The sequence below is a fragment of the Natator depressus genome, chromosome 4, assembly GCF_965152275.1.
Source record: "Natator depressus isolate rNatDep1 chromosome 4, rNatDep2.hap1, whole genome shotgun sequence".
Taxonomy (NCBI): domain Eukaryota; kingdom Metazoa; phylum Chordata; order Testudines; family Cheloniidae; genus Natator; species Natator depressus.
This window is the reverse complement of record NC_134237.1, coordinates 126,885,514-126,898,558: the sequence shown is the minus strand read 5'-3', so window position 1 is coordinate 126,898,558 and position 13,045 is coordinate 126,885,514. Positions and strand designations below refer to the sequence as shown.

The following is a 13,045-nucleotide window of genomic DNA, read 5'->3' as shown; positions in this document are numbered from 1 at the left end:
CAGCACAAAACCATGGCCACAGTTGGTACCTTTATGGTCATGCTCAACAGAGCTACCAAGGACTGAATTTCCCATAGACACGGATACTGGTCTCTGTGTAAAATGTGGATAATGGTACTGACCTCCTTTTTGTAAAGCATTTTGAGATTGGATGAAAAGCGCTATACAAGAGCTAGGTGTTATATTATCCTTAGAGATGCACCTCAACCCTATTCTGGAGAGAGGGTATCTGCTCTGTGGATCGAGGGCTGACAATCCAGCAACTTTCACAAGCACTAAATTAACAAATATGTGTTTTGACATCAACCGTTACTTGTACAACTCATCCTTGATCTCAAGAGGACTACTGGTGTGAATAAGGGTTGCTGGAAGGCGCTCTGTCAGTTGCACTATACATTTCCTGCTCTATTTATGCAATGGTAAAGTATTACAGTAATACTATATAAAAACTCACTAATTCTCACTATACCTCAGTGAGATAGATAGGAATAGCAAATAGTAGTAAATGTATTCACATTTTAGAAATGGGGAAACCAAGACAAAGAGGTTATGACTCGTTTGAAGGCTCCTAGTTCTATGCTCAGATCAGTAGACTGTGCCTCTCAGGTTTAGATTATGCCTACACTGCCTGGGGGAGGGGTGATCCCCAGTGGGGCTAGACAGGCTCATGCTAGCTCAGCTCGAGTTAGTGTGCTAAAAATAGCAACCGGGACATTGTGAGAGTGGCTCAGGCTAGCTGCCAGAGTTCAAGCCTGCCCAACCCCTGGGTCTGAGCTTGGGTAGCTAGCCCAAGCCGCTGCCAGTGCTGCAGTGCCCATGGTACTATTTTTAGTACATTATCTTGAGCTGAGCTAGCGTGAGTCTGGAAATCACACTTCCCTGCTGCACGTAGACATACCCTTAGAGTTAGATGAATTGGCGTACTATTTGTGGAGGACTAAGTGTTTGCAGACCCATCCCTATCACTGACTTTTCCAAAAGCAACCCTGGGTGTAAAACAGAAAACGCTCCTGATAACCAGAGTAATGCTGCAGTCTGCACCTGGTTTCTACTTTGTACAGTGTTGAGTTAAGCCTCTGTGTGCGATCATCTCTTGTCTGTCTTCAGATTAAACAGCTTGTTGCATTTGAAGTGGCAAAGGTCCCTGTGTGACCCAGGAGAGGCTGTGGGTCTCCTTGCAGCTCAAAGCATTGGGGAGCCTTCCACGCAGATGACTCTGAACACCTTTCATTTTGCTGGCAGAGGTGAAATGAATGTCACATTGGGTATTCCAAGGTAAGAAACTTTTATTCCCTCTGGGTCTGTTATCCCTCTTGAAGCTTGTAGATAGTACACATTAATACTTCCTGGAAACTGCATGTGTGAACTGAGAGCAGAACAATCCCTCGCGGTTACTGATCACTGGTGACTGTGTATGGAAAACAAGGGTGTTTAAAAATGTTGTAGACTGAAAGAAAAACAAATAAAGATAAATCACAGAAATTGGAGATGGAACAGACCTATTAATAGCCATCTAGTCTAAGAGAAAGTGCGGTTGAATAGCCTTTTTGTTTTATATTTTTAGTCAGTACGCCATTTTATTTCACATCATTTCAGGCTTCTTAGAATCCAGATGATATTCCAGTTGAAAGCTATATTCTGTTTATTGAGTATGTATTTGGTGATGGGGGAGATGAATACCAAATTGAAATGGAACAAGTGTTGCACTGGCCATAGCTTTTAGATGCACACTGATTTGAGGGAGGTTGCAGAGAGTGTTGCATGCTACCTCATTAAATGAACTATATTCTTATTTGATTGTATTATGCCCTTATCGCTTAATTTATGAGAGTATTTTCTATTAAAGGTTGCGGGAGATCCTCATGGTAGCTAGTGCTAACATTAAAACTCCAATGATGAGCGTTCCTGTGTTCAGTACCAAGAAAGCTCACAAGAAGGTGAAAAGGCTTAAGAAACAGTTTACAAGAGTGTGCTTAGCCGAGGTGAGCCTCTCCTTTATGTTTTTGTGTATGTTTTGTGACTCCTTGCAGCCAAAAGTGGGTACACTATCAGTCAGCAACTTAATAAACCATTGCTTGTCCCAGATTTTTCCAGAGGGTGCAAGTTTGAATAGGGTGAGAGGGAAGAAGGCCTAGAAATTGATTTTGGGATTTGGAGGTCCTTTTATGACTATTCTTGCCTACTGAATTCATTGAATAATTAGGTCGTTGGAAAGAGGCTTTGATAAGTATGACTATATAAAGTAAGAAGTACTTGAATTCAAATTCACTTGAATAAGAGCACTGTCACAGGTTAGAAACTGACCAAAGGACAATAAAGAAAGGGTAATGGTGCATAACAGTATGTTGAGGGGAAGGTCCACGCATTATCTCTGAGGCAGCCTGTCTTGGTCTTGCCACCTGCTCATTTTGTTAAGCTCTCGAATTGGAGATTTTCATTGTCTTTAGCCTTTAGGAAATGCGGTAATCCTAAAGAGACTTGCACTAGAGCAATGGTGGGAAACCTGTGGCCTGCACACAGCCTGTTGAGGTAATCCATGGGCGAGCCACAAGACAGTTTGTTTACATTGACCGTCTGCAGGCACGGCCACTCCCAGCTCCCATTGGCCAGGAACGGTGAACCGCAGCCACTGGGAGCTGCGGGTGGCCGTGCCTGCAGGCGATCAATATAAACTGTCTCGCAGCCTGCCAGCAGATTACCCTGATGGGCCGCAGGTTGCCCACCACTGCACTAGAGGAACCAACTATTTTTCTAGGTTTTTCCCTAAGCTACCTGGGGGTGCTGTGCTGGGGAGGAGGAAAGCACTTGGGAAAATGGAGAGCTCAGAGTCCGATCTATTCTGTATTTCCCCTTTTTGACTGCTTCCCACACTCCTCTAATACCCTACCTTTTCCTGCTCCTGCTGTGGCATCTTGTCCCTTCCTAAAACTGGAAAACAGCAGGAGCAAACACAAGCTGCTGCTGTGTGCTTGAGGACCTGACACATTCAATGAGTAAGTGAATGTGAGTCACTAGCTTGAGTCTGACCCACTGAGGTGTGTGTGAGCTCTTCTGGCTTCTTGGAGGGAACAGGGAAAGGAGGTGAAGCAGTTCTGTCAGAGAAAAGGCAACGTGTATACAAATCTGCCGAATTAAGTTTGAGCTGAAAGTGCCAAATCAGGCTTACTCCTGGGGGAATTCTGCGCCACTGCACATGCACAGATTTCATGTCCCCGCAGATTTCTTTGCTTCCCCGCAGAAAAATGACTTTGACGGGGAAGCAAAGGGAAGCCATAAGAGAGGTCATGCGACTCTCCCCAGCATTATGTTTTGGGTGCCTAAGGCAGCCGGCAGAGAGGTAAATCGCTGTGGGGTAGGGGGCAGGACTGGGGAAGACTGGTGGCTCCTGCCCTGCACCGGTCTCAGCTGCTAGTCCTGGCTGGGCTGGGGAGAATGGGACTTCCTCTTCCCCTGGACAGCATCTGGGGCTGGGTCAGACCCACCCCCAGATTTCTCCCCAGACTGCAGGAAGCTCTGCAAACAATCCACCTCTCCCCTGCTTTCTGCATCCATCACTCCTCAGCTGCAGGGGGAGAGATCACTGTATGGGGAGCTTCTCCCCCATCCACGCAACCCCTGTGCATTCAGACCCCCTCATATCCAGAAACCCCCTGCCCCCCAGCCCCACTCCCTCTGCACCTGGACCATCCCAACAAGCCACCCATACTCGGATCCCCATCCCACTGAGCCCCAACCATCTGCACCTGGACCCTCCACTGAATTCCCCCCCAATCTCTCCCCCCCCCCCCCCCCGGCTGAGCCCCAACCACCTTCACCTGGACCCCCCTGCAAAGTCCCATTACTGTGGCACCCAGAACCCCCCTGCATCCAGATCCGCCACCCACACCCAGATTGCCCCACATAGAACCCTCTCAACCCACCCAGGGATCCCCCCACACTAAGCTCCTTCACACTTGGATCCTGTGTTGCTGAGCCTGCCTGCTCACACCTGGTGCACCTGGCATGGAGGGGCAGGGCCCTGGGGTGTTTCTGGGGCAGGCCCGGTCCTTGCACTGTGTCAGGGTTGGGTGCAGCCTCACTGCAGAGTCAGTGTCCTTGGGTGGGGGAGCTGTAGAGTGATCTCCCACCTCTGTGCAGCCAGTGGCCTGTGCTCCCCAGTGCCATGCTGGAGCCTCCACATTTATTTGACAAATAAAATATGCAGATTTTTTTGGCACAGAATTTTTAATTTTTTGGTGCAGAATGCCCTCAGGAGTACAGGGTGTAGTCTCCTTCCCCATGTCCCCAAAACCAGCATGCAGGGAGCGTTTGACAGCTTGCTACATGCAACTCGTCTCCTATAAAAAGGGATGAAGTTCTGGGGAGTGGATGAAATGCCTTGCTTGGAGGAGGCAGAATTTTACTCGCTGCTGTTTCAGGTCTTGCAAAAAGTTGAAGTTGAGGAGTCTCTGTGCATAGAAGGGAAGCTAAGCAAACACCGTCTCTACCAAATCAAATTTTATTTCCTGCCATATGAATACTATCGGGAGGAGAAGTGTCTGAAGCCGAGGGACATCTTATACTTCATGGAAACACGGTCAGTTCACTTTCAAATCCTTCCGCTGTTCACTCTTCACTCATTCCATCTGCATAGTCCTAAATTCATTCTAGGCTGCAGGATCTTGCCAGGGCTGCTTGAGGCTTCCAATTTTGGACGCTTATGAAGGGATCTGTGCAGTAATGTCTATACAGCTGTTTGCTGGGTTAACAAAGGGATTTAAATGAAGAATGGCAAAGGTTTCAAAATAATAAACGGTAGAGATCTGCACATGCATTACATAACTAGTCTGTATGGGTGGGGGGCGAATTTTCAACTGTTCTCTACTGTCACGCCTAAAGAATAATCTGTATAATCAACCCCCTCTTCCGCTTGTGTTGTATCTATTGCAGGCAGGATTGTTGAATTATAAGGGATTCCACGACTCTCTGACCAAATAGGAACTTTCTTACATCAATAACATTTCAGGAGAGGCTGATTTTCAGTGTTTATTACCAAATGTGGTGTGGCTGAGAGCAGATGGTTTATCTGGGGAGACTGATCCCTTCCATCAGATCTTAATCCAAACTTTACATATACAGTAAAAGAAAACCCAAGAGGAACCATGCTACAGTTGTTTTGAAAACTGTTTGGGTTTTGTGTGACAAAGGAGACTTCACCATTCCAGCATTCTTTTCAGAGTGTGACAGCCGTGTTAGTCTGTATTCGCAAAAAGAAAAGGAGTACTTGTGGCACCTTAGAGACTAACCAATTTATTTGAGCATGAGCTTTCGTGAGCTACAGCTCACTTCATCGAGCTGTAGCTCACGAAAGCTCATGCTCAAATAAATCAGCATTCTTTGTTCTTCCCTCAGGCAGTGTTAGCTCAGACTGAGATCTTTGGGGAAAAAAAAGTCTTGACCGCTCTCACTGCTAAAAAAATGTGATAATAAACCAGCAGCACTGAAAACTGCTCTCCTACCTCTCTTTCAGTTTGATAGCCCACTGATCTTGATGGGTGAGCTAATTGTTTGTTTAAGCTTTGGATAGGTAGTTTCATATGTAACTGAAAGACACACATCATCATTCTTGGGAAGAAAAAAAAGGTGGGGGAGGAAAAGCAAAATAATTTGTCCCACCTTAAAAGTCCTTTTAAATGCATCAACGAGTTTGTCCTCTGCTTCTGAATTGACTGGCTTCCTGAACAGAACATATGCATCTTGCAATGCCTGGAAGATGATTATGGTACTTCTGAGCTTGGAGATTTTGCACTGCATTTTCTTTTAGATTCTTTAAAATCTTGCTGGAAACGATTAAAAGGAAGAGTGCAAAGCTGGCGTCTTTCAACGTGGTCAATACTCGTAAAGCAACTCGGAGGGATCTAGATGGCAGTCTTGGAGAATCCCAAGAAAACCAGGTGGGGGGAAAATTAGTTTCTTAGAAAATCCCTTTACATTTTTCTTTGTGAGCTCAGCACATCATTAAAATGCTATTATCCATAGAATGCTAATGCTTGTCACGTATAGTGCTTTATGTGGCTATACAAATACTGTCTCCATTTTTGAAGCACTAATAATTCTCTAAAGATGCCCTTTATGTATATACCACCTCTGCATTTTTATAAAAACCAGTCTTATTGACAAGGGTCTGAAAAGCCAATTTGGTGACACACTCTGCTCAGAATAACATTCCCAGAGAGTGGCACGGAAATGAATAGCTTACTATAGTTTTGCAAACTAAGGTCTACTAAACTCCCATGTCCCTTAGGATTTACTGGATGAAAGTGCCCAGTTGACTTTAGCCCCAGTGATTGCTGCCCTCACTTTGCTCTTGGGTTGAAGACCTAAGGGAGCAGCATTTTTCAAAGCCTGCTGGCCAGCTCTGTTTCATCTGAAGGCTTTGGGTGTTGGCTAAACAGGGTGATAGTGGATGTATCCTCGACAGACTTGTCTCTTGTTTAATGCCTGAAAGTATCACCAACTGGACTTTGTTGCTCCTGTATAATAGGATTCTGAGTGTGACTTGATGAACTGAATATTCTTCCACTTACATTGAAAACAGTCTCAGGTGGAAGGATAGGATAATGTTGCATTCCATAGGTTTAGCAGAGTGCTTTTAGTTCAGGGGAAGCTTCCAAGTGGTCAGGCTTTTTCTTGTCTAACGTTGGGCATATTTCAGGACCAGAATCAAAATACAGAATCTGCTTGTGCGTCTCACTTGTAACTGTTCTCCAGGCACAGGATGATCATGAAGCTGATGAGGAGGAAGCAGGGAGGCTCGTTGATGGTGAAGCAGATGAAGGGGATGCAGATGCTACAGATACAAAACGAAGAGAGAAGCAGGAAGAAGAGGTAATGACTTTGGGACCAATTCTAGAGAGGTGCTGAAGACCGCAACTGCCATTGACTTCAGTAGAGCTGGTTCAGAGAATTTCTATCAAAGCAAAATGTCAAACAAAAATGGGAAAGAAATTGTGAAAACTTTTTCCTGTTTTTTGATCAGCTCTGTGCTTTGGTGGGAGTAGAAAGTACTTAGCATCCCTGGGGATTTGGCCCATTCTGTGAAATCGTTGGCCTGGAACCTCACCTAGCATCAGAGATTAGGTATAAACCACCTTGTCAGTCTGGACACCATCTGTCCAGTATTCCTTAGTCTGATAGACCAAAAATAGAAATTAGAGATGACAAAGACTTGGTGGATTTTCTAGTCCATCCCCTGCTGATGCAGGATTGATGCATCTGGTAGTCAAGTTGTCCTTGCTGTAATTCAATCTAAATTTACTTAATTTCATCCCATTACTTCAATTTATAACCCTTCTACAGAATTAAACAAACCCCCTCCTTGTGTGTTTATATTGTATAGCTATTATTTAAGACAGATAGCTATCATTTCAGCGTAAGGGTGAACTAGTTGAAATATGTGGAGTTCCTTTAGAGTCACTCATAGAAGCATTGCTCTCTTCCCAGAATCCTTGAGGAAACAGCCATATTTTGCACGATGGTGGTGTACATTTATATATGTGTGTGTGTGTATATGAAATGCAGTCTGAAGTTAATAAGGCTTAGTAAAACTTATCATGCTGAGAAATCATGTCACTATTGCAAAGAAATTGAGACTAAAATGAATACGTACCACTGTCTTTATAGGCAAAACCTGCCTTTTGAAGGGTTAAAAGTGAACTTCATGTCAACCTGTCTGTCAGGAAGATCACTTCCACAGTGAGGGGTTTGTGTGAACAGAACTGCTTCCTGCAGTGCTCTCCACATATATGGGGTCTAGATTGGATTTTAAGCATATAATCTCTGTGCAGGTTGATTATGAGAGCGAGGAAGAGAACAGTGAGGAAAATGGTGACGAAAATCCAGAAGAGGATGAAGGCATGTTGAATGATGATAAAAGGACTGAGGATGCTGAAGAAAGGGTTCAGAATGAATCTAATTTTCAGACTAAAAAAGAAAAAGGACCCAAACTAGAGCATTCAACACAGCTAAGAGTTAGTGCTGTGATGAGCAGTCATCCATCTATAGTCAACTATGCATATGATACAGAAAGTGAGCTTTGGTGTGAGGTAAGATGGTGGTGACTGGAAAACTTCTGCATCTGTATGTGTGCGCGCATGTGCGTATTGATATCTTCAAAGCTACAGTGCACAGTTACTATAATTCAAAGAATAAATAAATCTCTCTAGTAGAATGCTGCTGCTCTTTCTCAGCACTACTGTTATTAACTTGCGGATATGTCTATCCAGCTCATGCATGTAAGCAGGTATTTCCTGGCTGTAGATTTTAAATTACAGGAACTGGAAGTGTTTTTTCTAGTGGCAATTAACAAGTTTTCATTCTGCCTCAGGCTTTTTATTTAATACACACCTAGGTCTTTCCATATGAGGGATGATGGTTGACATTACCATGGGAGACTATTTGGGTGTGCTGTAAAGGTGTAAAAGCAAGGCAACAATAGGCTTTGTGTGTGTGTGTTCAGAGCAGGGAAACCTGCATAATCTTCCAAAGTGCATGGCCAGCAAAGGAGACACATGTTAACTGGGGTGTGTGAAGCGAGCATGCAGCTTTGCGGCTGTAAGAAGATTTGGCTTAATTGGACTGAGCAGCAGATAAAGGGATCCTTTGTGTGGCTGAAACAAGCGAAATTGTTTAGAGCTCATGTCAGTAAGGCCTTAGCTGCTGTGTGAGAGTGAATAGGCCTGGAGTGTATTGTTTCCTGTTAATACCCATCTGTTGGAATACCCATCAGGATCTGGGGCAAAAAATGGGATTGGTCCTGCTTTGAGCAGGGGGTTGGACTAGATGATCTCCTGAGGTCCCTTCCAACCCTGATATTCTGTGATTCTGTGATCTATCCATTTGTAAATAAATGAGTACTAGGATAAATGTGTTTTTGTAAATCTTTTTCCCCTAAAAAGAAATAACCCAGTGTTTGAGCCTATACCTCCCTGCCCTCTGACTCAGTCCAACACTGCATTGTTCTTCTTTCTAGGTTTCACTAAAGCTTCCTCTGATGAAGGCATACTTTGACCTCTCCTCCATCCTAACGTCCCTCATGCAGAACACAATTGTCCATGAGACAAGAGGGATCACGCGGTGCTTCTTAAATGAAAGCACCAATAAGAAAGGAGAGAAAGAATTTGTTTTAAACACCGAGGGAATAAACCTCCCAGAGCTATTCAGATATGCTGATGTATGTAACATATTTATAACCCCTGAGATGTCTGTAATTGTTGTGTAATGTTCTAGGGAAAAACCTGGGAGGCGGGCACCTATCTCCTCCATTGATTTTCAGTGGGTGCTGGGTACCTAACTGCTTTTTGACCCTCTGGAAATCTCCTCCCAGCAGGTTCAAAATGTAAGTGCCACGTCTCCCTCAAGCGAACCCTTAAGTCACTTTTTGATCTCTTCGGATGGACTTTTGTGCAGAGCCACAGAGTATCTTATTGCCAAGATAATGACCAGAGAGGCTCCACTCTCCTTGCAGCTGTCTCTGAAAGTGTTACTTGAGGAAGCTCTCCCATCTAAGTGAATCACAGTAGTTGGAGATGAATAGATCTGTTATGCTGCCTACCCCATCTCCCTACAAGTTCAGGATTGTTGCATGCACTGTAAGCTCCAGTGCTTTGTCTGAGAGTTTCAAATGCCCCAAGCATCATGCTTTCCACTGTGTAAGAGAGGTTTCCATAGTCTAATAGATCTCATTGTTGGGAATTTCATCTGAAATTGTTAATTTTTTTCTGTGCTGAATTTCCATCCCTTACATCTGATGATGTAAATGATGATGATGTTGTTGACCTGGGTATAAAACTATATGTACATTTTCTCTATGGCTAATGCTGTGCCTGCATCTGATCACTTTGTAATTGACTATATTGGCCCTCCTTGAGGTAATTCGAGCAAGTGGAGAATTGGAGAAAAATTATCCCAGTTTATCTGGGGGAGGTACAGTAACTGCTGTAATAACTTTCACCTATCTTCCTTGCCTCCAGCTTTTGGACCTAAGTCGGCTTTATTCCAATGACATTCATGCAATGGCTAAGACCTATGGAATCGAGGCTGCCCTGAGGGTGATTGAAAGGGAAATTAAAGATGTGTTTGCTGTGTATGGTAAGATATTGTTGTTAGATCAGCTGAGTTAGTCTTGTGATTCATCTGATTTTCATTAAGATGGGAAAACTTCACCTCTGGAAATAGGTTTGGAAAGTGACCTCTTTGCATTAGCTACTCCTTCACTTGTGTATTTTCAGTCTCTTCTTTGAATCTATAATTGATGTATCTAACTTCTCATATTGAATTCATCCTCATGATATGTGAGCATCTTCTCTGAGATAATTCTCTTGTTTAACTGATCGGTTTCCATTTATTCCTCAGTAAAATCACTGGAGGATATTGACGCTATATTTTCTCTTTTTTTATATATATATATAGAGAGAGAGAGAGAGAGAGAGCGTCAATATTCTCCAGTGATTTTAATGTAAAATATTATGATGGCATTGTCCATTGAAACTGTTGAGGTGAAATGGCTAATGCCACCTGAAGTGCCTGCATAGATTTGTCTTTCAGCACTAACTGGCCCATGTCTTACTATGAATTACAGCCCGTGAAAAGAGGGAAGACTGTTTTGGACGACTGCTGGTCCGCAAATGCCTCTGTAGTAGCTGCTCACTAATATCCCCATTTTTATCAATGCCTAGCTTTTTGTGCTATTTAAGAGCCCTGGGATATATGTTGGTAGAGGCTGTTAACAGACTTCACCATCACACTGTATAAATGTCCGAAGCTCCATCGTAATTATGTGGTGTACACCTGCTGGGGTAAAGCCTCCGACCTCCTGCGCATGTGTAGTAATTCCCCAATAACAAAGCTCTGATGATCCACTGCACAGGATTTAGGGGTAACCATGTGGGGAGGCAGGGGGCAGAGGTCTGTACTGTAGCGGCTGGACCAGAAATGACTTATCCAACTTTGGCTGAACAAAGATGATGTGTGTGTTATTAAAAAAAAAAAAAAAAAAAAAAAAATGTACTGCCCCAAAAGACCAGCATACTGTTATCATACATGATGAAACATTCGGGTAGCTAAGCCACAATTATCATTATAGTCCCTCTGCAAATCCATTATTTCATGCAATAAAGAGGAGGTCTGATAGTGTTGCAGCGAATGGTTGATTCCAGTTACTGAAAGGAGAAGCACCACTGCATCATTAGTGACTTACTTGTGTCGTGGTGAAGGAAATAAAGAGATTTTCTCCCCTTCCCCTCCCCCAGCTCCATTGATTAGACTATAGGGATTTAACTTAGTGCTGGTTAGTTCTTGAATGTTCTCATGTTCCCTTTTCCTGTGTTGTCAGGTATTGTGGTAGATCCTCGGCACCTTTCTCTTGTGGCAGATTACATGTGTTTTGAAGGTGTTTACAAACCGCTGAATCGTTTTGGAATGCAGTCCAACTCCTCCCCTCTGCAACAGATGACGTTTGAAACCAGCTACAAATTCTTGAAGGAAGCAACAATGATGGGTAAATAGTTTTAGTTGGAATTATAAGTCTCTGCATTACTGCTGCTGCATTTCACATCTGCTTGGTTTCCCTTTATAACTCTCCACTCTATTGAGATATTTAACTACATTTTAAAACTCTCTACAGAGAGCTCCTTGCATGTCAAAAAGTTTGAGATAAATTGGGATGCTCTTTTTAATATAGTGATGACAGCTGAAATAAGAAGCCTCTCCCATGGGGTGGTTTGTGGAGTCTAACATTCTTTCAAGAACCAGATAATGCTTGTCTATAATACCTTGAAGATCTGGCCTTTCTTCTCTGTCTACACCGTTAAAACTCTCTTCCAAGTCCTTCTCTCATGGCTGTATTGTATCCTCTGCCTGGCCTGCTATAACTTTTTCCATTCAAATCAATTCAACATTCTGCCAAAATCATCTTCCTAGTTTGTTGCTCTGAAAGCATTTGTTCCCCTCTTTTCACCAGTGGCTTCTCCTTGTTCACTGTTTCAAACATAAGCCGCTTGTCTGTATTCCTTTAATAGGTTATCCCCGTTCTACCTAGCTGCTCTAACTTGTCACATATTAGCCAGACCTTCATTTTGTCAACATCCCCAGCCTTCACCACCTACCAATCAGCTTCTTTTTCAGACTCTTTAATGCTTTCTTCCTTGCTACCTATATAAATGGGAAAAGCGCCCCAACAAAATCTGTTCAGCCATTACCTTCACCTCCTTTTGTCTGTGGACAGACACAAGTTAAGGGTGTAGGATCACTCCTTAACACCGAATATACTGGTAAGAGACAGAAGATCATTTTTTAAAGTTTAGAAAGATGATTAATATTAAACTGCACTGTGCACATGACAATCTGCAAAGGCAAAAGTGTAAATACAGGATTAAATTGAATAAAGAAGGGGTATGCCACATTGTTTCTTCCTGTATTTATATATTTAGCATCCTAGGTGGATTTAGAAATAACATAAGATCCCTGCCAAGTGAACATCAATCTTATTTATACAGGTAACATCACAAATAAACACATGAAATATGGAAGTAACAAAAGGGCATAAGGGGTCAGTGGAAAGTGCTGTAGGGTGTTTAGGAGTGGAGCGGTAGATCTGGAAGTTGTTGGCAGCATTCAGATGGAAACTGAAGTCATGGTCTGGATTATGGTGGTGTCAATTGAATTTACAACAAATTAGATGTAGTCAACTGGATGGTCTTCTGTCATTTCTATGGGATTAAATACATGTAACCTTTTGTCCTCGCAGTGAGGAGTACTGAAAGTGCATAGCATAGTGGGTGGTGCTTGGTGTTCCCGTCTCCGCTACAGCTGTGCAAGCGAATAGCTGCCTCTGATGTCAGTCAGAAATAAAGCCTCTTTGTTAGCTTATTACATAAGACAGTCATAGCTGTTCTGTTTCCCCATGAGATGTTAACAAAGCAAATAGTTGTTCTTTGAACATTTGTCTACATGGATTTCATTTCTGGTGTGTATGTGCCCCAAGCATGCAAAATCAGATTCTTTTGTC

The 13,045-nt window shown here is 43.2% G+C and overlaps 1 protein-coding gene across 1 annotated transcript in view; it reads left to right on the top strand.

Moving 5' to 3' along the window:
* The window catches only part of POLR1A (RNA polymerase I subunit A), a 58,725-nt gene that overhangs the window by 39,689 nt on the left and 5,991 nt on the right, over window positions 1–13,045 (top strand). The window contains exons 25-33 of the mRNA XM_074951872.1: window positions 1,108–1,275; window positions 1,847–1,982; window positions 4,419–4,576; window positions 5,804–5,933; window positions 6,751–6,867; window positions 7,827–8,084; window positions 9,011–9,211; window positions 10,011–10,128; window positions 11,372–11,536. Coding sequence (XP_074807973.1) covers window positions 1,108–1,275; window positions 1,847–1,982; window positions 4,419–4,576; window positions 5,804–5,933; window positions 6,751–6,867; window positions 7,827–8,084; window positions 9,011–9,211; window positions 10,011–10,128; window positions 11,372–11,536 — 1,451 coding nt within the window. The remainder of the gene's footprint in view (window positions 1–1,107; window positions 1,276–1,846; window positions 1,983–4,418; window positions 4,577–5,803; window positions 5,934–6,750; window positions 6,868–7,826; window positions 8,085–9,010; window positions 9,212–10,010; window positions 10,129–11,371; window positions 11,537–13,045) is intronic.